Source organism: Salvelinus alpinus, chromosome 2, assembly GCF_045679555.1.
Source record: "Salvelinus alpinus chromosome 2, SLU_Salpinus.1, whole genome shotgun sequence".
NCBI classification, from domain to species: Eukaryota; Metazoa; Chordata; class Actinopteri; order Salmoniformes; family Salmonidae; genus Salvelinus; species Salvelinus alpinus.
Genome location: NC_092087.1, coordinates 104,047,274 through 104,073,958, shown reverse-complemented (window position 1 = coordinate 104,073,958; position 26,685 = coordinate 104,047,274). Strand labels below are relative to the sequence as shown.

Below are 26,685 nucleotides of genomic sequence, written 5' to 3'. Positions count from 1 at the left end.
TAGGTGTGTCCAAACTTTTGACTGGTACTGTATATCTTTATAATGTATTGTTACATGTAGCAGCAGTATAGACCTAGTCTGTTCATTATATACATCTACATGATGTATTGTTACACCACGTAGGAGCAGTATAGACCTAGTCTGTTCATTATATACATCTACGTGATGTATTGTTACACCACGTAGGAGCAGTATAGACCTAGTCTGTTCATTATATACATCTACATGATGTATTGTTACACCATGTAGGAGCAGTATAGACCTAGTCTGTTCATTATATACATCTACATGATGTATTGTTACACCACGTAGGTGCAGTATAGACCTAGTCTGTTCATTATATACATCTACATGATGTATTGTTACACCATGTAGGAACAATATAGACCTAGTCTGTTCATTATATACATCTACATGATGTATTGTTACACCATGTAGGAGCAGTATAGACCTAGTCTGTTCATTATATACATCTACATGATGTATTGTTACACCACGTAGGAGCAGTATAGACCTAGTCTGTTCATTATATACATCTACGTGATGTATTGTTACACCACGTAGGAGCAGTATAGACCTAGTCTGTTCATTATATACATCTACATGATGTATTGTTACACCATGTAGGAGCAGTATAGACCTAGTCTGTTCATTATATACATCTAAACTCAGCAAAAAAAGAAACAGCCCTTTTTCAGGACCCTGTCTTTCAAAGATAATTTGTAAAAATCAAAATAACTTCACAGATCTTCATTGTAAAGGGTTTAAACACTGTTTCCCATGCTTGTTCAATAACCAATAAACAAACATTTAATGAACATGCACCTGTGGAACGGTCGTTAAGACACTAACAGCTTACAGACGGTAGGCAATTAAGGTCACAGTTATGAAAACTTAGGACACTAAAGAGGCCTTTCTACTGACTCTGAAAAACACCAAAAGAAAGATGCCCAGGGTCCGTGCTCATCTGCGTGAACGTGCCTTAGGCATGCTGCAAGGAGGCATGAGGACTGCAGATGTGGCCAGGGCAATAAATTGCAATGTCTGTACTGTGAGACGCCTAAGACAGCGCTACAGGGAGACAGGATGGACAGCTGATCGTCCTCGCAGTGGCAGACCATGTGTAACAACACCTGCACAGGATCGGTACATCCGAACATCACACGTGCGGTACAGGTAAAGGATGGCAACAACAACTGCCTGAGTTACACCAGGAACTTACAATCCCTCCATCAGTGCTCAGACTGTCCGCAATAGGCTGAGAGAGGTTGGAGTGAGGGCTTGTAGGCCTGTTGTAAGGCAGGTCCTTACCAGATATCACCGGCAACAACGTCGCCTATGGGCACAAACCCACCGTCGCTGGACCAGACAGGACTGGCAAAAAGTGCTCTTCACTGACGAGTCGCGGTTTTGTCTCACCAGGGGTGATGGTCGAATTCGCGTTTATCGTCGAAGGAATGAGCGTTACAGCGAGGCCTATACTCTGGATCGGGATTGATTTGGAGGTGGAGGGTCCGTCATGGTCTGGGGCGGTGTGTCACAGCATCATTGGACTGAGCTTGTTGTCATTGCAGGCAATCTCAACGTTGTGCGTTACAGGGAAGACATCCTCCTCCCTCATGTGGTACCCTTCCTGCAGGCTCATTCTGACATGACCCTCCAGCATGACAATGCCACCAGCCATACTGCTCGTTCTGTGCGTGATTTCCTGCAAGACAGGAATGTCAGTGTTCTGCCATGGCCTGCGAAGAGCCCGGATCTCAATCCCATTGAGCACGTCTGGGACCTGTTGCATCGGAGGGTGAGGGCTAGGGCCATTCCCACCAGAAATGTCCGGGAACTTGCAGGTGCCTTGGTGGAAATGTGGGGTAACATCTCACAGCAAGAACTGGCAAATCTGGTGCAGTCCATGAGGAGGAGATGCACTGCAGTACTTAATGCAGCTGGTGGCCACACCAGATACTGACTGCTACTTTTGATTTTGACCCCCCCATTGTTCAGGGACACATTATTCCATTTCTGTTAGTCACATGTCTGTGGAACTTGTTCAGTTTATGTCTCAGTTGTTGAATCTTGTTATGTTCATACAAATATTTACACGTTAAGTTTGCTGAAAATAAACACAGTTGACAGTGAAAGGACATAATTTTTTTTGCTGAGTTCATATGGACAGTGCTCTGCTCTCCTAACACTGCAATGATATTAAACTATTTGGACAGTGGCGTGAAAAAGTATTTGCCTTATAATAATAAACCTCAAGGCTCATCGCTAACAACACCTCACATAATGCTGCCCAAAAACAATGAAAACTTCTTTCACCCAGTGGCATATGGACTATTTAGGTGAGTGTTGGTGTTGCCACATGAAGCAGTGGCCACTTTGCAAAAGGCAACATGGACAGATAGGACTCTACCTGTGTAGAGCACATGCCCCTTTACCCTTCCAGGCTCTAAAGTGTCCTTTTGGGTGGTGGTATAATTTGTATAAATGTTTTGTTCAACATTTATGCTGAACCCACTGCCCGCAAGTCGTCGTTAAATTGACCTAAATTATTTTGTATTTTCCTTCAACTTTCTGAAGAGGAAACGCCACGGAAATGCCCATCATGAGTGTTTGTCTACCACTATGTGTAGTTGTTAGCGATGATGCTAATGACAACCATCATGAGTGTGTGCATTTGTCTACCACTATGTGTAGCTGTTAGCGATGATGCTAATGACAACCATCATGACTGTTTGTCTACCACTATGTGTAGCTGTTAGCGATGATGCTAATGACAACCATCATGAGTGTGTGCATTTGTCTAACCCTATGTGTAGCTGTTAGCGATGATGCTAATGACAACCATCATGAGTGAGTGCATTTGTCTACCACTATGTGTAGCTGTTAGCGATGATGCTAATGACAACCATCATGAGTGCATTTGTCTACCACTATGTGTAGTTGTTAGCGATGATGCTAATGACAACCATCATGAGTGTGTGCATTTGTATACCACTATGTGTAGCTGTTAGCGATGATGCTAATGACAACCATCATCATCAATATTATGGGCACCTCCCCTTGCAAGAATAACATGTTTTATGAGACTGTAGATGGATCTAAGACCATTCCTCCATACAGAATCCTACCAGATGTTTGATGAGTTCTAGAACACGCCGGGAGGGTTCTTAGACCATGCCTCCATATAGACTCCACCCAGATGTTTGATGAGTTCTAGAACACACCGGGAGGGATCTTAGACCATGCCTCCATATAGACTCCACCCAGATGTTTGATGAGTTCTAGAACACACTGGGAGGGATCTTAGACCATTCCTCCATACAGACTCCACCCAGATGTTTGATGAGTTCTAGAACACACCAGGAGGGATCTTAGACCATTCCTCCATATAGACTCCACCCAGATGTTTGATGAGTTCTAGAACACACCAGGAGGGATCTTAGACCATGCCTCCATACAGACTCCTACCAGATCCTTGATATCCGCCGGTCTGCGTTTATGGACTGCTCTCGTTCAATTCAAACCACAGGTTCTTAATGGGGTTTGTTCCGGAGACTGAGATGGCCTTTGCAAAATGTTGGTTTGTAGTCAATGAACCATTTCTATGTGGATTTTGATGTGTGCTTGGGGTGGCAGGCAGCCTAGTGGTTAGAGCGTTGCTAGATCGAATCCCCGAGCTGACAAGATAAAAATCTGTCGTTCTGCCCCCTGAACAAGGCAGTTAACCCACTGTTCCCAGGCCGTCATTGTAAATAAGAATTTGTTCTTAACTGACTTGCCTAGTTAAATAAAATAAAAATTGTCTATCTGGATGATCCATTTGAAGCCAAGTTTCAGCCTCCTGTCAGAGGAAACCAGATTTTGGCCAAACATTTCCTGGTACCAGGTAGAATTCATGATGCTGTTGACCGTAACAAAGGCCTCAGGACCAGTGGAAGCGGAACAGCCCCATAACATCAAATATCCCCGACCATATTTTACAGTAGATATGAGGTTCTTTACTGCGCATTCATCTATCTTTCGATGCCAAACACACCGCTAGTGTGTCTAGCCAAAGACCTCCATCTTTGTTTCATATCCCCATATTACCTTTTTCCAATCCAAGTGCCAAACCCACCACTGGCTCCAACGCTGTTTAGCTCCAGGTGTTTACATGTATTGGTTACTCTCACTAAAGGCTGGATAAGAGAGTCTGCTAAATGACTCACTACTACTGTAAATGGCTCTGGATATGAGAGTCTGCTAAATGACTCACTACTACTGTAAGTGGCTCTGGAAAAGGGAGTCTGCTAAATGACTCACTACTACTGTAAATGGCTCTGGATAAGAGAGTCTGCTAAATGACTCACTACTACTGTAAATGGCTCTGGATAAGAGAGTCTGCTAAATGACTCACTACTACTGTAAATGGCTCTGGATAAGAGAGTCTGCTAAATGACTCACTACTACTGTAAGTGGCTCTGGAAAAGGGAGTCTGCTAAATGACTCATATGTGAGTAAAAGTTAGGTAACACATGTAAAAGTATGAGCAGATGGATTTTTACATGTGTTACCTAACTTTTATATCCCAGTGGCACAGGAAGACATGAACTGTAAAAAAAAAAAGATATATATATATATATATAAAAAAGTTTAATGTTGTGGTGGAAATTCAACACCAGGGACGCCTGATGTCAACTTTAAACAAATCACTCTTTATTATCACGGCCCGGGAAGGTTCACAAACTCAATCCAAGCTTGATGAAAAGGGCGTTCACTTTCAGCCCTTATATACAGGTACACAAACAAGATTGACGTTATTCATTATTAACGTTGGTTCCTGCATGTGACTGACTGATACCTCACGAGGCTGAGATACTCCTTTTGTCCCACAGAGCAATGTTCTGGGCCGTACTGCTAAATTGCTTATGGTTTACTCCCATCTACAATCAGTGTGTACAATCAGTCAGTCACTCGCATGAACCAAACCAAGACATGTAATTACAGAGCAACATTATTCTAAACATACAATCTGAGACACAGAGAGAAAATGTCCCATCACAATGTTAATGTAGATTTTATTTAATTTAATTACAAGAATCTTTACGGGTGCCAATAAATGAAAGCTAACGGTTTTTAGTTTTTTTTCACTTGTTAAACAAAATATTTTTCTCTGAGCAATTGTATTTGTATAAAACACAATTTCAGCATACAATATTCAACTCAGTACTTGTATTGTTGATCACCCTTGATAAACAAATCTTTATCAAGGGTGTTAATAATTTTGGAGGTGATTATTCCGGGGCCTTAACTGGTCTTAACAACGTTAGGTCTTCTCCCCTCCTGTGTGTGTTCGGTCAAACTCTTTCCACATTGGGAGCATTGGAAAGGCTTCTCTCGTGTGTGTGTCATTTCATGCTTTTTCAGTATCCCTAAATAGGTAAAACTCTTTTCGCACAGGGAGCAGTGGAAAGGCTTCTCTCCTGTGTGTATTCTCGCATGCATTTTCAGGTTCCCTAACTTGGTATAACTCTTTTTACACTGAGAACATTGGAAAGGCTTATCTCCTGTGTGTGTTCTCTCATGCTCTTTCAGGTGCGACGACTGGATAAATCTCTGGCCACACTGAGAGCATTGAAAAGGCCTCTCTACAGTGTGTGTTCTTTCATGCACTTTTAGATGCCCTAAGTGTCCAAAACCCTTTCCACACTGGGAGCAATGATAAGGCTTCTCCCCTGTGTGCGTTCTCTTGTGTTCTTTCAGGTGCTTTAACCTGATAAATATCTTTCCACACTGTGAGCAGTGGTGTCGCCTCACTGGTTTGGACGTCTCTGGATCGGGTTCCCCTGAAGGACTCTTTCCTCTGTCAGAGTGACAGTCTGATATCGCTCCTGTCAAAGAAAAAACAGAGTATTTGGTTAAACAGCGAGACCTGAATAAAATCTCCACATGATTAAACTGTCTTCCTATGAGGTTTAATCCAGACTAGATCCTTCAATATAGTTTGGATCCTGGGTGCTGATTGGTTGACAAGTGCTAGTTATTTACGATAATAAATAACAGTTCCATTTGAATTATCCATGTACATCCACTGTCCCACAGCCCAGCCAGGTAATGCATCAACTGTATCTCCATACTGTCCCACAGCCCAGCCAGGTAATTACTCAACTGTATCTCCATACTGTCCCAAAGCCCAGCCAGGTAATTCATCAACTAATCTCCACTGTCCCACAGCCCAGCCATGTAATTCATCAACTGTATCTCCATTGTCCCACAGCCCAGCCATGTAATTCATCAACTAATCTCCATTGTCCCACAGCCCAGCCATGTAATTCATCAACTGTATCTCCATTGTCCCACAGCCCAGCCATGTAATTCATCAACTGTATCTCCATTGTCCCACAGCCCAGCCATGTAATTCATCAACTGTATCTCCACTGGAAGAAAAAAATAGACATTCTTATCCCATGCAAGGGATAATAACCATTTGACTCAAACCTGTAAATGAATAACACAGTGTTAAGGGCTGTTTCCCGGCACTCCGGCTTCGCAACACGCCGAAGAACAGTCCTTAGTGTTACTCACCATAATCCACAGGTTGTCGTGCCTTTTTGCTTCAATTAAATAACTGGTGGCCAGTTCCTTTTACAACATTTAATCCAGATCAAAATAATCCTCGTCTTGATTCGGGTTTTCTTCATCATTTGCAAATCAGACATGAGTTGGTGGTAATAACAGGTTAGATGATGTGGTATCATAGATATTTTAAATCAGATCAGTCTGTCTTATCTTATATCAAAACAATGAAGGACCTAATGACCTCATGACACCATTGAGATGATAAAAACACTAATGATTGTAGCGCTTCAAAACATGTTTTAAAATATATATATATAATTTGCTCATGGGTTGTCGAGTATAGAGTAGAGACTGAGCAAAGCACTACAGAAAGAGATTTGGACAAATATAATGTAAAGCATTTCATCCATTAACGTTTTGTTGGCTGACCCCACTCTTTGTAGCTTTAACAATTCCTAAAAGTACAGAACAACATATTCAAGTGTAGAATGCCCTTTTTCAAAACACACATTAGTAAAACAACTGCAGAGTTTGTGGCCCTGTTTTTTAGATTGTACTTACTGGTGTTAATCAGATTTCCAGTCTTCTCTTCCTCCTCCACTCCAAAAACGTCTTCCTCATCCAATGTGACAGTGATCTCCCCCTCCACTCCAACATCCTGCTCTTTCGCTTCCTCCTGTTTCACTCTGAAAGCGTCTTCCTCTTCTTTCACTGTAACAGCCTCACCCGCTACTTCTTGTTTAACGGTGACAGCCTCCTCTTCCTCCTCCTCTTTCACCGTCCAGCAGACCTCCTCTTCTTCAGCAGGGGGAGAGTAGCTTAGTGAGCTCATGGTCAGGGATGTTAGCTGGCTAGTTAGCATTAATGACACGTCAAGTGCTACTGCTAATTTAACCAGCTAGCTAGCTAACTACTAGCAACGTAAAATTCAATTATATGCGACAATTAGCTAGCTATATGACATACGTGTGTTTAAAACAGTGGCTAATACACACCGAAAGTGTCTAAGGAGCTTTAACGTTTTAGCTATATTGGCTAGCAAGCTACCGTGGTTGATAACGAGATCAGCGTCCCGTTAGCAACACAAAAAAAGTACTTCCGGGTCACGGAATTTTGGAAGATTTTCTAAATAAATGTCCCACACGTAATAGTGGAAAGGTGTCAATGACCTGTATTTATTCGTTATATATGATAAGTAATTGTCTAAACATTAACAATTATTTATATTTGTAACATTTGTAACATTTGCATTAAATATGGGTTTTAAACCATGTTCCAAGGTCAAATAAATGGCCATATTTCGTATTGTCTTTATAAAGCAAACAATATTGCGGGTGCCGCAGCAAAAGTATTGTAGAGAATACTCAGTAGGGTTTGTAGAATATATATACATTATATTCCTCAATGTTGATGGATGAGTAATTTAACATATTCCAATCAGTAGTCGCAAAGCAATCCTGAGGCATTGAGTACGCCTCCTCTGTCCAGCGCCTCACAATTCTCTATTTCGGTTGGTCGGTTCGGCTCCCTGGAACAGAGAGAAGTGCACTAATTGATTCGAAAATGTGGGGGTGAGTGATGGCTTTATACTTGTCAAGGATGTTTGTTTACCCGTGGGTCCAGCACACTATTTCCTCATAGGACAGGAGACATGATAATGGTACTTTGGGAGCAGGGTCAACTTTATAATAAGCTAATGCTCCTCTAGCCAAATTTAAACATATTCTTTAGCATAGGGCTTTTATTTTCTGCAAAATCCCACTAATCCCATTGTAAGCAAGCTTCTAGCCTTCAGCTCAAAGAGAGGGCAAAGAGGAGTGACTGTCAGCTGATCACAAAGGTCAGATGACATAACAATAGAGGTCCTTGGCCACACCAGTGGTAGGTTTGGCGTTGAAAAATAGAAGCATATGCAGAAAAGTACCGCATATCTAAGGTAAAAATATGGTAAGCTAAGGACCCTGGGACTGAACACCTCCCTCTGCAACTGGATCCTGGACTTCCTGACGGACCGGCCCCAGGTGGTGAATGTAGGTAACAATACATCCACCATGCGTACCCTCAACACAGAGGCCCCTCAGGGGTGCGTGCTTAGTCCCCTCCTCTACTCCCTGTTATCCCACGACCGCATGGCCGAGTGCAACTCCAACACCATCATTAAGTTTGCCGACGACATGTCGGTGGTAGGCCTGAATACCGATGACGATTAGACAGCCTTTTGGTGACAGCGCAACAATCTCTCCCTCAACGTCAGCAAGACAAAGGAGCTGATTGTGGACACACCAACACAGTCGTGAAGAGGACACACAGCCTGGGTTCGTACCTCGAGAGACCCATGAAGGCGGTGCACAATTGGCCCAACGTCGTCTGGGTTAGGGGAGGGTTTGGCCGGCCGGGATGTCCTTGTTCCATCGCACTCTAGCTACTCCCGTGGGCGCCAGTTGTAATGTGTTTCCTCCGACACATTGGTGCTGCTGGCTTCCGGGTTAAGCGAGCAGTGTGTCAAGAAGCAGTGCGGCTTGGCAGGGCCGTGTTTCGGAGAACGCATGGCTCTCGACCTTCGCCTCTACCGAGGCGGTACGGGAGTTGCAGCGATGGGACAAGACTAACTACCAACTGGATACCACGAAATTGGGGAGAAAAAGAGGTAAAGAATTAACAAACAAAAAAAAACGTTATACAGGTGCACCATTGAGAGCATCTTGACTGACTGCATCACCGCCTGGTATGGCAACTGCTCAGCATCCAACTGCAAGGCGCTAGATGTTTCCCCTTCACAATAACAGCCCTTATAGTTCACCGGGGCAGCTCTAGCAAAGTAGAGATTTGACGAACTGACTTGTTGGAAAGGTGGCATCCTATGACGGTGCCACGTTGAAAGTCACTGAGCTCTTCAGTACGGGCTATTCTACTGCAAAATGTTTGTCTATGGAGATTGCATGGCGATGTGCTCGATTTTATACACCTGTCAGCAACGGATGTGGCTGAAATAGCCAAACCCACTAATTTGAAGGGGTGTCCACATACTTTTGTATGTAGTGTACTTTTGCCATGTAGTGTACATCTACAGTTTAAAACACAAATGTGTTTAAAGTGCTCCAATGTTTAGGCTGTTTGCTATCAAGCTACCCGGGTTGCTGAAAAAGGGTCCTGTGCTGTCCACTAGATTTTACGTCACGCAAGAAGCATCATCTGAAAGACGCACATCGCCATTTTTTGACTTCTTCTTTGAGATTTGTTTGGCAGATCACATCCATACACCGCCCCCTACTGCACTGGAGTGTGAGGCCAGTCACGGCGTACCTACATTAAATTCTCTTCATTAGTCCTGTTCCTCTAAGAAAGTGAAAGAGCCCTAGACACCACCTCCCTCCCTCCACTACACCACCCTAACCCCAACTAGCCTCTAACCCTCTATAGCCCTAGACACCACCTCCCTCCCTCCACTACACCACCCTAACCCCATCTAGCCTCTAACCCTCTATAGCCCTAGACACCACCTCCCTCCCTCCACTACACCACCCTAACCCCAACTAGCCTCTCTAACCCTCTATAGCCCTAGACACCACCTCCCTCCCTCCACTACACCACCCTAACCCCAACTAGCCTCTAACCCTCTACAGCCCTAGACACCACCTCCCTCCCTCCACTACACCCCCCTAACCCCAACTAGCCTCTAACCCTCTATAGCCCTAGACACCACTTCCCTCCCTCCATTACACCACCCTAACCCCAACTAGCCTCTCTAACCCTCTATAGCCCTAGACACCACTTCCCTCCCTCCACTACACCACCCTAACCCAAACTAGCCTCTAACCCTCTATAGCCCTAGACACCACTTCCCTCCCTCCACTACACCACCCTAACCCCAACTAGCCTCTCTAACCCTCTATAGCCCTAGACACCACTTCCCTCCCTCCACTACACCACCCTAACCCCAACTAGCCTCTCTAACCCTCTATAGCCCTAGACACCACTTCCCTCCCTCCACTACACCACCCTAACCCCAACTAGCCTCTAACCCTCTATAGCCCTAGACACCACTTCCCTCCCTCCACTACACCACCCTAACCCCAACTAGCCTCTCTAACCCTCTATAGCCCTAGACACCACTTCCCTCCCTCCACTACACCACCCTAACCCCAACTAGCCTCTAACCCTCTATAGCCCTAGACACCACCTCCCTCCCTCCACTACACCACCCTAACCCCAACTAGCCTCTAACCCTCTATAGCCCTAGACACCACTTCCCTCCCTCCACTACACCACCCTAACCCCAACTAGCCTCTAACCCTCTATAGCCCTAGACACCACTTCCCTCCCTCCACTACACCACCCTAACCCCAACTAGCCTCTCTAACCCTCTATAGCCCTAGACACCACTTCCCTCCCTCCCTCCACCACCCTAACCCCAACTAGCCTCTCTAACCCTCTATAGCCCTAGACACCACCTCCCTCCCTCCACTACACCACCCTAACCCCAACTAGACTCTAACCCTCTATAGCCCTAGACACCACTTCCCTCCCTCCCTCCCTCCCTCCACCACCCTAACCCCAACTAACCTCTAACCCTCTATAGCCCTAGACACCACCTCCCTCCCTCCACTACACCACCCAAACCCCAACTAGCCTCTAACCCTCTATAGCCCTAGACACCACCTCCCTCCTTCCACTACACCACCCTAACCCCAACTAGCCTCTCTAACCCTCTATAGCCCTAGACACCACTTCCCTCCCTCCCTCCACTACACCACCCTAACCCCAACTAGCCTCTCTAACCCTCTATAGCCCTAGACACCACTTCCCTCCCTCCACTACACCACCCTAACCCCAACTAGCCTCTCTAACCCTCTATAGCCCTAGACACCACTTCCCTCCCTCCACTACACCACCCTAACCCCAACTAGCCTCTAACCCTCTATAGCCCTAGACACCACTTCCCTCCCTCCACTACACCACCCTAACCCCAACTAGCCTCTCTAACCCTCTATAGCCCTAGACACCACTTCCCTCCCTCCACTACACCACCCTAACCCCAACTAGCCTCTAACCCTCTATAGCCCTAGACACCACCTCCCTCCCTCCACTACACCACCCTAATCCCAACTAGCCTCTAACCCTCTATAGCCCTAGACACCACTTCCCTCCCTCCACTACACCACCCTAACCCCAACTAGCCTCTAACCCTCTATAGCCCTAGACACCACGTCCCTCCCTCCACTACACCACCCTAACCCCAACTAGCCTCTCTAACCCTCTATAGCCCTAGACACCACTTCCCTCCCTCCCTCCACCACCCTAACCCCAACTAGCCTCTCTAACCCTCTATAGCCCTAGACACCACCTCCCTCCCTCCACTACACCACCCTAACCCCAACTAGACTCTAACCCTCTATAGCCCTAGACACCACTTCCCTCCCTCCCTCCCTCCACCACCCTAACCCCAACTAGCCTCTAACCCTCTATAGCCCTAGACACCACCTCCCTCCCTCCACTACACCACCCTAACCCCAACTAGCCTCTAACCCTCTATAGCCCTAGACACCACTTTCCTCCCTCCACTACACCACCCTAACCCCAACTAGCCTCTCTAACCCTCTATAGCCCTAGACACCACCTCCCTCCCTCCACTACACCACCCTAACCCCAACTAGCCTCTCTAACCCTCTATAGCCCTAGACACCACTTCCCTCCCTCCCTCCCTCCACCACCCTAACCCCAACTAGCCTCTAACCCTCTATAGCCCTAGACACCACTTTCCTCCCTCCACTACACCACCCTAACCCCAACTAGCCTCTAACCCTCTATAGCCCTAGACACCACTTCCCTCCCTCCACTACACCACCCTAACCCCAACTAGCCTCTAACCCTCTATAGCCCTAGACACCACTTCCCTCCCTCCACTACACCACCCTAACCCCAACTAGCCTCTAACCCTCTATAGCCCTAGACACCACTTCCCTCCCTCCACTACACCACCCTAACCCCAACTAGCCTCTCTAACCCTCTATAGCCCTAGACACCACCTCCCTCCCTCCACTACACCACCCTAACCCCAACTAGCCTCTAACCCTCTATAGCCCTAGACACCACTTCCCTCCCTCCACTACACCACCCTACCCCAACTAGCCTCTCTAACCCTCTATAGCCCTAGACACCACCTCCCTCCCTCCACTACACCACCCTAACCCCAACTAGCCTCTAACCCTCTAAAGCCCTAGACACCACTTCCCTCCCTCCCTCCACTACACCACCCTAACCCCAACTAGCCTCTAACCCTCTATAGCCCTAGACACCACTTCCCTCCCTCCACTACACCACCCTAACCCCAACTAGTCTCTAACCCTCTATAGCCCTAGACACCACTTCCCTCCCTCCACTACACCACCCTAACCCCAACTAGCCTCTAACCCTCTATAGCCCTAGACACCACGTCCCTCCCTCCACTACACCACCCTAACCCCAACTAGCCTCTAACCCTCTATAGCCCTAGACACCACTTCCCTCCCTCCACTACACCACCCTAACCCCAACTAGCCTCTCTAACCCTCTATAGCCCTAGACACCACTTCCCTCCCTCCCTCCACCACCCTAACCCCAACTAGCCTCTCTAACCCTCTATAGCCCTAGACACCACCTCCCTCCCTCCACTACACCACCCTAACCCCAACTAGCCTCTAACCCTCTATAGCCCTAGACACGACTTCCCTCCCTCCCTCCACCACCCTAACCCCAACTAGCCTCTAACCCTCTATAGCCCTAGACACCACCTCCCTCCTTCCACTACACCACCCTAACCCCAACTAGCCTCTCTAACCCTCTATAGCCCTAGACACCACTTCCCTCCCTCCCTCCACTACACCACCCTAACCCCAACTAGCCTCTCTAACCCTCTATAGCCCTAGACACCACTTCCCTCCCTCCACTACACCACCCTAACCCCAACTAGCCTCTCTAACCCTCTATAGCCCTAGACACCACTTCCCTCCCTCCACTACACCACCCTAACCCCAACTAGCCTCTCTAACTCTCTATAGCCCTAGACACCACTTCCCTCCCTCCACTACACCACCCTAACCCCAACTAGTCTCTAACCCTCTATAGCCCTAGACACCACTTCCCTCCCTCCACTACACCACCCTAACCCCAACTAGCCTCTCTAACCCTCTATAGCCCTAGACACCACTTCCCTCCCTCCCTCCACTACACCACCGTAACCCCAACTAGCCTCTCTAACCCCCTATAGCCCTAGACACCACCTCCCTCCCTCCACTACACCACCCTAACCCCAACTAGCCTCTCTAACCCTCTATAGCCCTAGACACCACCTCCCTCCCTCCACTACACCACCCTAACCCCAACTAGCCTCTCTAACCCTCTATAGACCTAGACACGACTTCCCTCCCTCCCTCCACCACCCTAACCCCAACTAGCCTCTCTAACCCTCTATAGCCCTAGACACCACCTCCCTCCCTCCACTACACCACCCTAACCCCAACTAGCCTCTCTAACCCTCTATAGCCCTAGACACCACTTCCCTCCCTCCACTACACCACCCTAACCCCAACTAGCCTCTCTAACCCTCTATAGCCCTAGACACCACGTCCCTCCCTCCACTACACCACCCTAACCCCAACTAGCCCCTCTAACCCTCTATAGCCCTAGACACCACCTCCCTCCCTCCACTACACCACCCTAACCCCAACTAGCCTCTCTAACCCTCTATAGCCCTAGACACCACTTCCCTCCCTCCACTACACCACCCTAACCCCAACTAGCCTCTAACCCTCTATAGCCCTAGACACCACCTCCCTCCTTCCACTACACCACCCTAACCCCAACTAGCCTCTCTAACCCTCTATAGCCCTAGACACCACTTCCCTCCCTCCCTCCCTCCACCACCCTAACCCCAACTAGCCTCTAACCCTCTATAGCCCTAGACACCACTTTCCTCCCTCCACTACACCACCCTAACCCCAACTAGCCTCTCTAACCCTCTATAACCCCAGACACCACTTCCCTCCCTCCACTACACCACCCTAACCCCAACTAGCCTCTCTAACCCTCTATAGCCCTAGACACCACTTCCCTCCCTCCACTACACCACCCTAACCCCAACTAGCCTCTCTAACCCTCTATAGCCCTAGACACCCCTTCCCTCCCTCCACTACACCACCCAAACCCCAACTAGCCTCTAACCCTCTATAGCCCTAGACACCACTTCCCTCCCTCCACTACACCACCCTAACCCCAACTAGCCCCTCTAACCCTCTATAGCCCTAGACACCACTTCCCTCCCTCCACTACACCACCCTAACCCCAACTAGCCTCTCTAACCCTCTATAGCCCTAGACACCACTTCCCTCCCTCCACTACACCACCCTAACCCCAACTAGCCTCTCTAACCCTCTATAGCCCTAGACACCACTTCCCTCCCTCCACTACACCACCCTAACCCCAACTAGTCTCTAACCCTCTATAGCCCTAGACACCACTTCCCTTCCTCCACTACACCACCCTAGACTCAACTAGCCTCTCTAACCCTCTATAGCCCTAGACACCACTTCCCTCCCTCCACTACACCACCGTAACCCCAACTAGCCTCTCTAACCCTCTATAGCCCTAGACACCACCTCCCTCCCTCCACTACACCACCCTAACCCCAACTAGCCTCTCTAACCCTCTATAGACCTAGACACAACTTCCCTCCCTCCCTCCACCACCCTAACCCCAACTAGTCTCTCTAACCCTCTATAGCCCTAGACACCACCTCCCTCCCTCCACTACACCACCCTAACCCCAACTAGCCTCTCTAACCCTCTATAGCCCTAGACACCACTTCCCTCCCTCCACTACACCACCCTAACCCCAACTAGCCTCTCTAACCCTCTATAGCCCTAGACACCACGTCCCTCCCTCCACTACACCACCCTAACCCCAACTAGCCCCTCTAACCCTCTATAGCCCTAGACACCACCTCCCTCCCTCCACTACACCACCCTAACCCCAACTAGCCTCTCTAACCCTCTATAGCCCTAGACACCACTTCCCTCCCTCCACTACACCACCCTAACCCCAACTAGTCTCTAACCCTCTATAGCCCTAGACACCACCTCCCTCCTTCCACTACACCACCCTAACCCCAACTAGCCTCTCTAACCCTCTATAGCCCTAGACACCACTTCCCTCCCTCCCTCCCTCCACCACCCTAACCCCAACTAGCCTCTAACCCTCTATAGCCCTAGACACCACTTTCCTCCCTCCACTACACCACCCTAACCCCAACTAGCCTCTCTAACCCTCTATAGCCCTAGACACCACTTCCCTCCCTCCACTACACCACCCTAACCCCAACTAGCCTCTCTAACCCTCTATAGCCCTAGACACCACTTCCCTCCCTCCACTACACCACCCTAACCCCAACTAGCCTCTCTAACCCTCTATAGCCCTAGACACCCCTTCCCTCCCTCCACTACACCACCCAAACCCCAACTAGCCTCTAACCCTCTATAGCCCTAGACACCACTTCCCTCCCTCCACTACACCACCCTAACCCCAACTAGCCCCTCTAACCCTCTATAGCCCTAGACACCACTTCCCTCCCTCCACTACACCACCCTAACCCCAACTAGCCTCTCTAACCCTCTATAGCCCTAGACACCACTTCCCTCCCTCCACTACACCACCCTAACCCCAACTAGCCTCTCTAACCCTCTATAGCCCTAGACACCACTTCCAAACAGTAGACCTGTTTAACCAAACCATATCTACTGTGTTCAGACCTGTTTAACCAAACCATATCTACTGTGTTCAGACATGTTTAACCAAACCATATCTACTGTGTTCAGACCTGTTTAACCAAACCATATCTACTGAGTTCAGACCTGTTTAAAACCTCTACCGCTTCTCTCTCCCGGATCCGGAATCCTCCTCATCAAAAAAGCTGACTAGCATAGGCTAGCCTATCGCGACAGGGATATCATATAATATAATTTCATGAAATCACAAGTCCAATACAGCAAATGAAAGATAAACATCTTGTGAATCCAACCATCATTTACGATTTTTAAAATGTTTTACAGCGAAAACACAATATATATTTATATTAGCTCACCACAATAGCCAATCACACAATGCCATGTTTTCACCATGTTTCCACCGCAAAGGTAGCTTTCACAAAACCCACAAATAGAGATAAAATTAATCACTAACCTTTGAACAACTTCATCAGATGACAGTCTTATAACATCATGTTATACAATACATTTATGTTTTGTTCGAAAATGTGCATATTTAGAGGTATAAATCGTAGTTTTACATTGCAGCCACCATCACAAATAGCACCAAAACAGCCAGAATAATTACAGAGAGCAACGTGAAATACATAAATACTCATCATAAAACATTTATGAAAAATACATGTTGTACAGCAAATGAAAGATAAACATCTTGTGAATCAAGCCAATATTTCCGATTTTTTTAAGTGTTTTACAGCGAAAACACAATATATATTTATAGTAGCTCACCACAATAGCCAAACACACAACGCCATTTATTCACCGCCAACATAGCTTTCACAAAACCCACAAATAGAGATAAAATTTATCACTAACCTTTGCACAACTTCATCAGATGACAGTCTTATAACATCATGTTATACAATACATTTATGTTTTGTTCGAAAATGTGCATATTTAGAGGTACAAATTGTGGTTTTACATTGTGAATACGTAGCCATGATGCACCAAATTGTCCGGAGAAATGTTGGACAGTCACATAATCTAACCAAAAAACTCATCATAAACTTTACTAAAAAATACATGTTGTACAGCAAATGAGAGATACACAGGTTCTTAATGCAACCGCTGTGTTCGATTTTTAAAAATAACTTTAGTACAACGTACAGCATGCAATATTGTGAGACAGCGCTCACCAATTCTCCGCCTTGTTGGAGCCAACATAAACCACAAAAATACGAAATAACATCATAAATATTCTCTTACTTATGATGATCTTCCATCAGAATGTTGTGCAAGGAGTCCTAGTTCCAGAATAAATCGTTGTTTTGTTTTAGAATGTCCATTTCTTCTGTCGAATTAGCAACTTTGGCTAGCCATGTGGAGGGCACATGTCCAAGAAATCTTTGCGCCTGGAACGAAAAATTCCAAAAGTCCCAATAAACGTCGAATAAACTGATCATACTCGGTTGAAAATCCTACTTTATGATGTTTTTCTCATATGTATCCAATAAAATCAGAGCCGGAGCATTTCGTCGTGTATACCGAACGCATTTCAGAAGACAATGTGAGGTTCCCTGGTGCGCAGTTGAATACTGACAAAAGAGCGGACCTGTCACTCCAAAAGCTCTCATTCGGTCTCACATCAAGCTAGACACCCCATTCAACATTCTACTGCCTGTTGACATCTAGTGGAAGGCGTATGAAGTGCATACAGATCCATAAATATAAGCCAGTTGAATAGGCAGGCCCTGACACAGAGCCCCATTTTCAGAATTTTCACTTCCTGTTTGGAAGTTTGCTGCAAAATGAGTTCTGTTTTACTCACAGATATAATTCAAACAGTTTTAGAAACTTCAGAGTGTTTTCTATCCAATAGTAATAATAATATGCATATTGTATGATCTAGAACAGAGTACGAGGCCGTTAAATTTGGGCACGATTTTTTCCAAAGTGAAAACAGCCCCCCCTATTGACAAGAAGTTTTAACGTCACGGTCTGGACATCACGGTCTGTTGCGCAAAACGTTTTTTTGCGCAACAGACCAACAAACTTTTGGTAAATATGATACTGTAACACACCGGTTAACACATTTCTAGACTCACTAGAGGGCGACAGCAGAGATTTCCATGTTGTTGTCTTCCCCTTTTGAGGAAAAGGAAAAGAAGAATCACTTGAACCCTCATTTTTTATATTTTACCTTTATTTAACAAGGCAAGCCAGTGAAGAACCAATTCTTATTTACAACGTCGGTCTACCCCGGGCCAAACCCAGAGGACGCTGGGCCATTTGTGCGCCGCCCTACGGGATTCCCAATCCCGGCCGGTTGTGATACAGCCTCGAATCGAATCATGGTCTGTAGTGAAGCCTCTAGCACTGAGATGCAGTGCCTTAGACCGCTGTGATACAGCCTGGAATGGAACCAGGGACTGTAGTGACGCCTCTAGCACTGAGATGCAGTGCCTTAGACCGCTGTGATACAGCCTGGAATGGAACCAGGGACTGTAATGACGCCTCTAGCACTGAGATGCAGTGACTTAGACCGCTGTGATACAGCCTGGAATGGAACCAGGGTCTCTAGTGAAGCCTCTAGCACTGAGAAACAGTGCCTTAGACCGCTGTGATACAGCCTGGAATGGAACCAGGGTCTGTAGTGAAGCCTCTAGCACTGAGATACAGTGCCTTAGACCGCTGTGATACAGCCTGGAATGGAACCAGGGACTGGAGTGAAGCCTCTAGCACTGAGATACAGTGCCTTAGACCGCTGTGATACAGCCTGGAATGGAACCAGGGACTGTAATGATGGAATGGAACCAGGGACTGTAATGACGCCTCTAGCACTGAGATGCAGTGACTTAGACCGCTGTGATACAGCCTGGAATGGAACCAGGGTCAGTAGTGAAGCTTCTAGCACTGAGACACAGTGCCTTAGACCGCTGTGATACAGCCTGGAATGGAACCAGGGACTGTAGTGAAGCCTCTAGCACTGAGACGCAGTGCCTTAGACCGCTGTGATACAGCCTGGAATCGAACCAGGGTGTCTGTAGTGACGCCTCTAGCACTGAGATGCAGCGCCTTAGACCGCTGTGATACAGCCTGGAATGGAACCAGGGACTGTAATGATGCCTCTAGCACTGAGATGCAGTGCCTTAGACCGCTGTGATACAGCCTGGAATGGAACCAGGGTCTGTAGTGAAGCCTCTAGCACTGAGATGCAGTGCCTTATTCCACTGCGCCACTCGGAAGCCCATCATTCACCACTGGAAGCTAATTTGAAAGAAAACCAACTGCATATTTAAATAATAGTTCAATGTAATGAATGGTTTGTTTAGTTCTTACCTCGTTTTGTGCCAGTAGGCTGTGGGTTATTCTGACAGCAGCTAGTTGACAGCAAGCAAGCTAGTCTTTTAGCTTCCCAAATCTCCCCCATGTGAAATAATAAGTTGTATACATAATTAGCCCCGGTAAAATATTCTTCTACTCCCCAGTGTAACCTAAAAACATGATGTCAAGTTGATATGCTGCTTCAATGTATTCGTACCACATATCAATTTAAAGATGCACTATGCAGAAATCGCTGTGATTCAATGTGGCAAAGTGACACGTCTCAATTTTCAGGTAGCACAAAAAGTACGTAGAATACCGGAACATATTACAAGGAGTGGCCTCTTTTGTGACGAAAAACGACTTTGCAACACTGCGCTACGGTCCGAATCTTTAGTTACCGTGAAGCTTGTGGCAAACCTGAAGTCAGCAACGAGACGTCCTTCATAGTGGTGCCTAGTGACTCGGATGTACAGTTGTGCTCAGTTCAACGCTGTGGTCGCTGTTGTAAGTTTTGAGGGCTGAATGGAGCACAGCGAAGACGTGTGAAACTTACTCCTCAGTCGTAAGCGCCCTGCGCAATTACTAGCTTTTGAGTGGCGCAAACAGTAGAGACGCTTGAGAGAGAGGACGGTCACGTGTGTTTGTAAAGCAGAGGTCCTGTGGTGGCATATTTCTGCTTTACCAAATGAGGAGAGTTACAAACTTCACACACCACTCAGAGTTTTACTTAAATTACATCTTTAATAATAAGAGCTTTGCAATATCCTTTTTTGACTTTCAATGATGCGCTAACTCTAATGAACCATTGAAAAGTACCAACAGAAAAGTACAAAGATCTTTAATAGCCAAGATACACCCCTCTCAACTTACACTGACGAACCACAGATCTTAGGAACAGTTCACAAAGGTTAAGATTTGTATGAAAGATATCTATAAAACATAGCAGACAGTTACTGCTGCGTCAACAGTTCTCATTGTAAAGACCAGTGTCTGGCCCCCTCCTACTCCAAACGAGAACCCGTCTCACCCTGGTACGGTATAGCACAAAAACATGACCTCATGTTATCTGCAATGCTCTTTAGGCTTTATTACCCTTAGACATCGTAAATCTCCTCTGTCAGTGCTATATCTCATAGAGGCCCATCCTCAGTGGAACACACACACAATACTTTATTCTGTCGAATAAAACAACCATTATACTGCAATACAAGCATTATAACATAATCTTGCAATTTTCCACGACAGTCCTGAGTTCGAGCCAGGTATGTGAATGTTAATGTCTGGTACCATATTCCTCTCAGTCAGTGACCACATCAATTCATTAATGATGTATTAATATCTGGTACCATATTCCTCTCAGTCACTGACCACATCAATTCATTTATATGTGTCTAATCAGGGGAAAGTGGTAATCGCTAAGCAAGCAGCGTGATGTTCTTTACTCAGATACATTCACACTGACATAGCCTGCTTCATATTCAGTTATTGTTTTGAAATAAAAAAACATAATGTATTTTTTGGTCCTTTTTATACAACTTCATTGCATGTGGCATAAACAGAAGCACAGCATTTTGTAGTACAATTTATAAGACAAGTGTTGGAGCATTATTTGTGTTTTCTCATGAACTTAAAATTATATTTGATGTGATATATTCATTTATACACTGGAACAGTGGTAAGGCATTTTCACTGTATGTATTAACTCATGGTATTTCAACTGGTTAAAACTAACTGGTTAAAAAATATATAATTTCACACTAGGAGCATTGCTAACGTTTCTCTATGGTGTGGATTCTTTCATGTTCTTTCAATTGCCTTAATGAGGTAAAACTCTTTACGCACAGGGAGCATTGGTAGGGCTTCTCTCCTGTGTGTATTCTCTCATGCATTTTCAGGTTCCCTAACTTGGTAAAACTCTTTCCGCACTGAGAACAGTGATGAGGCTTCTCACCTGTGTGTATTCTCTTATGCATTTTTAGACTCCCTAACTCTGTAAAACTCTTTCCACACAGGGAGCAGTGGAAAGGCTTATCTCCTGTGTGTATCCGCTCATGTTTTTTCAGGTTGCTTAACTCTGTAAAACTCTTTCCACAAAGGGAGCAGCGGAAAGGCTTCTCCCCGGTGTGTATTCTCGTATGTATTTTCAGGCTCCCTAACTCGGTAAAAGTCTTTCCACATTGAGAGCAGTGATGAGGCTTCTCGCCTGTGTGTGTCCGCTCATGCCTTTTCATGTTGCCTAACTCCGTAAAACTCTTTCCGCACAGTGAGCAGTGGAAAGGCTTCTCTCCTGTGTGTGTTCTCTCATGTGATTTCAGGTACCCTAACTTGGTAAAACTCATTCCACACTGAGAGCATTCGTAAGGCTTCTCTCCTGTGTGTATTCTCTCATGTATTTTTAGGTTCCCTAACTGAGTAAAACTCTTCCCACACTGGGAGCAGTGATGAGGCTTTGCTCCAGTGTGCGTTCTCTCATGTCTTTTCAGGTTCCCTAACTTGGTAAAACTCTTCCCGCAGTGGGAGCAGTCGTGTCGTTTTGCTGGTTTGGACGTCTCTGGTTCCTCTGAGTCTGATTTTTCTCCTGCTAAAGACAAACAGAGGGTTTATTTAAACAGAGAGACCTGAATAAACACTAATTGAAAACACTATTGAACTTCACTGTTGTTATGCAAATCATTTGTGGCATAAGCAAACATTTCTGGTCAAACAGTCTTATAAAACATCTGAATTAGTCTGAAAGGGTATTAGAAATAGGCCTGCATCAAAACACTTATAAAATATCTACCAGAATTAGTCTGAAAAGGGGATTGGAAACAGTCTGAAAGGGGATTGGAAACAGCCTGAAAAGGGATTGGAAACAGCCTGAAAAGGGATTGGAAACAGACTGAAAAGGGATCGGAAACAGCCTGAAAAGGGATTGGAAACAGCCTGAAAAGGGATTGGAAACAGCCTGAAAAGGGATTGGAAACAGTCTGAAAAGGGATTGGAAACAGACTGAAAAGGGATCGGAAACAGCCTGAAAAGGGATTGGAAACAGCCTGAAAAGGGATTGGAAACAGCCTGAAAAGGGATTGGAAACAGCCTGAAAAGGGATTGGAAACAGCTTGAAAAGGGATCGGAAACAGCCTGAAAAGGGATTGGAAACAGCTTGAAAAGGGATCGGAAACAGCCTGAAAAGGGATTGGAAACAGCCTGAAAAGGGATTGGAAACAGTCTGAAAAGTGGACTGGAAACAGACTGCATCAAAACAATCATAATGAAGTAAATTCCCCTGACAACTATTATACTTAGTTTCAGACACTTTATTTTCCTTCTGTAAGTTTAAAGAGATTCTCCTTTACTTTTGAATACTTTTTTCTTAAAGTAGTGCTCAACAGCCAAAAGTGGTCCCTGAAAATCACGTACTACGTCACATATAGATTTGTGCACCACGTCATTACTCTCTCTCTCTGCTTTACTGTGGGTGCATGATAAGCCTCTTGCTAGCCGTCACTCATATGGTGGGGGGGCTGAAGCTCATTTGTTGAACTTGAATTGCTAGGAGGCTGGCCCACGTTGGGGGGAAATGTAGGGAAAATGGCACAGCACAACTGTCACTTTCAAACTAGGAATTTTCGTGGCTAATTGAGGTAAGATATTAATTCTTCTCATAGATTATGCATGTATGAACTACACGTTGACACATCCGGCCCAAAGAGGAAGGTTTAGAGAACGCTTAGTAGTCACCAAAGTTCCGGAGCATGTCTTTAAGAAAGTAGTGGCAGTGCCTTGTCATTTTGTCACTAAAAACTAACATATCATTAACATATCATATCATAAACATATCATTAAGATATCATATCATTAACATATCGTTGACATATCATTAACAAACATATCATTAACATATCATATCATTAACATATCATTAACATATCATTAACATATTTTGAGGAGGGAGGATAATATAAGTTGACATAAGTAACAAGTAAAAGTAGACCAAACAATAACATATAGTGTTTCAACTGATATTCAAATTGTGTTTATGAATTATTTAGTGATTAAAAGTTATCATTCTGTTACCCCAAAAAAATCAAGTCTTTTATTTCCATTTACTGTAACCAGCCCTCTCACCCACTGAGCACCGACGGACACCAGACATTCATGGACGTTGAAATACAGTATAGCAGGCAGAGCACACTAGAGTACCTGTTTAATTTACTGTATTTTACTTTACTGTACTGAACTCTACTGAACTCTACGGAGCTCTACTCTACTGAGCTCTACTCTACTGAGCTCTACTCTACTGAGCTGTACTCTACTGAACTCTACTCTACTGAGCTCTACTCTACTCTACTGAACTCTACTCTACTGAACTCTACTGAACTCTACTCTACTGAGCTCTACTGAACTCTACTCTACTGAACTCTACTGAAGTCTACTGAACTCTACTGAACTCTACTCTACTGAACTCTACTGAACTGTACTCTACTGAACTCTACTGAACTCTACTGAACTCTACTCTACTGAACTCTACTCTACTCTACTGAACTCTACTGAACTCTACTCTACTGAACTCTACTGAACTCTACTCTACTGAACTCTACTGAACTCTACTGAAGAGTAGAAGATTTGGTTGTTTAGCTATCTGTAAGAGGCTCCAAGAGAATCTGGAAACGCAGCCACAACATATTCAAGTGTAGGATTTCAGTTGAATAACTCTTCAAAATGACACATTAGTTCAACAACTGCAGTGTTTGTGCCCCTGTTTTAAAGACAGTTCTCACTGTAGCTTCTTTTAGCAATGCTGGTGTATTTACACTAGCGCTGCTCGCAATTCCGTTGCACAAAAAATTGAACAGTCAGAAGCCAGAGGTGATATAAAATTACATTTTAACTTACTGAGTTGGTGAGCTGGACTATTGGTCTTTCAAACGGGAAGAATTTGAGACAAAATAGCCAAAGGAACGTATTATTAAAACAGACTTTCCAAACGTTCCAGACCCACTTTCTCTCTGCTTTCAAAATAAAAGTTATTACATTTTTTTGTGCACATATGGCAGAAGTGCAGGACTTTTATTTTGATAAAAGCCGATATACTCACTGGGGATCATCAGATCTTGTTCAGTCTCCTTCTCCTCTCTTTCCTCATCCTCTTTCACTCTAGAAGGCTCTTCCTCTTTTTTCAATACAATATCCTCCTCTTCTTCTTCCTTTTTGATCCTGAAAGCTTCTTCCTCCTCTTCTTCTTTCACTCCAAACAGTTCTTTCAATGTGATATCCTCCTCTTCCTCCTTTTTAATTCTGAAAGCTTCTACCTCCTCCTCCTCTTCCTCAATAACAGTCTCTATCCACTCTTCCTCTTTCACTCCAAACGTTTCTTTCTCCTCTTTCACTGTAACATCCTCCTCCTCTTCCTCTTTTATCATTCTGAAAGCCCCTCCCTCTCCTTTCACTGTAATATCGCCCTCTTCCTCTTTTACGATAATGTTCAGCCTCAGAGCTTCTTTCTCCGTGCAACAGACCTCCTCTTCTTTAGCAGAGGAGTAGCTCACTGAGCTCATGGTCGGGGATGTTAGCTAGCTAGCTAGTTAGTTAGCATTAGCGACTAGCTTATTGCTAGTTTGACTATCAATTTCAACAAATTGTCAATTACGTTTAAGTTAACTAACGTTACTAGATACGTAAACAGAATTGTGTTTAAAACACAGAGTAATATATCCAAAATGGGCTAAAGCGCTTCAGTGTTTCGCTTTTCTGTTGGCTAGCAAGATACCGAAGTGGTTAATTAAATAAGCTGCTTTGTTGTTGAAGTGTGCCGTCCCGTCCACTAGATTATGCGTCACGCAAGAAGCATTCCCCTGAAACTCACAACGCCATCTGCTGATTGGAGTGGGTAGCGCAGTTTAGAGAAATATTCACTACATTGTTTATTCTGGCCAACAATGTCATAAAAAAATACATTTTCTCCTTTGCCAAGATAATCCATCCACCTGACAGGTCAAATACAGTGAAAACAGAGAAATCAAGCACAGAGAGACAAATTTCTCTGTTTTCACAGTATTTGATTATGCTTTCTGTCTTATTTTGTCTCTATAAAGTGTGTTGTGACTTTGTTAAATGCACTTTAAATAAATTGTGATTTGATCTAGATGGGGAAAAGAACAAACAGATTTTTTTTTAAACAATTACTATTCTAGTATTAATTCATAATGTACATATTCATATTCAGGTCTCAGTCTGCACAGAGGAAAGTATTGGCTCTAAGAAATCAGACATAACATTGTGATAATTTTGAAATTTTTGGCTAAACTATTTAGTTTATGTTTTATTATCTTTTTTACAATCAGCACCTGTGTTTTCTCTGACATGTTGGAGTAATACTGATGGTAACAATCAGTTTATTGTTTATTCGGAACGTTTTTCATGTCAACAAAATGTTCTCGGAACACCCTCAACACATTTTCACACATCTTTATCTTGCCGACTAGTACACAAATTAACTAAATTAAATAAAACAACTCAATTCAAGAGGTTATGGTTCAAATTAAATTCACAATATTATTATTTTTCTATTTCGTGATATCCAATTGCGATCTTGTCTCATCGCCAACGGGCTCGGGAGAGGCGAAGGTCGAGTCATGCGTCCTCTGAAAGCACTTCTTAACTCCCGCCCGCATAACCCGGAAGTCAGCTGCACCAATGTGTCAGAGGAAACACCGTTCAACTGATGACCTAAGTCAGCCTGCAGGAGCCCGGCCCGCCACAAGGAGACACTAGAGCGCAATGAGCCAAGTAAAGCCCCCCCCGGACAAACCCTCCCCTAACCCGGAAGACGCTGTGCCAATTGTGCGCCGCCCTATGGGACTCCTGGTCAAGGCCGGTTGTGATACAGTCTGGGTCTGTAGTGACGCCTCAAGCACTGCGATGCAGTGCGATGCCTTAGACCGATGTGCCACTCAGGAGACCCCAAGAAATGCACATTCTATTCATCCATTTAATAATGAACATTTTGCAATTTACAAATCATATATTTACATACAAATAAAAACAGTACAAAACAGACTGAGTTAAATTCTAAAAG

The 26,685-nt window shown here is 45.1% G+C and overlaps 1 protein-coding gene across 1 annotated transcript; it reads right to left on the bottom strand.

The window, feature by feature from the left end:
- Positions 1 to 4,676: 4,676 nt before the first annotated feature.
- On the bottom strand, positions 4,677 to 25,392 carry LOC139542081 (zinc finger protein 431-like). The gene is made up of 4 exons (XM_071347106.1): positions 24,706 to 25,392; positions 21,400 to 22,206; positions 7,123 to 7,452; positions 4,677 to 5,873 (listed from the first exon to the last, which is right to left on the bottom strand). Exons 1-4 carry the CDS (start codon positions 25,163 to 25,165, stop codon positions 5,290 to 5,292), a joined length of 2,181 nt encoding a protein of 726 aa, XP_071203207.1. The 5' UTR covers positions 25,166 to 25,392; the 3' UTR covers positions 4,677 to 5,289.
- Between the last annotated feature and the right edge of the window lie 1,293 nt (positions 25,393 to 26,685).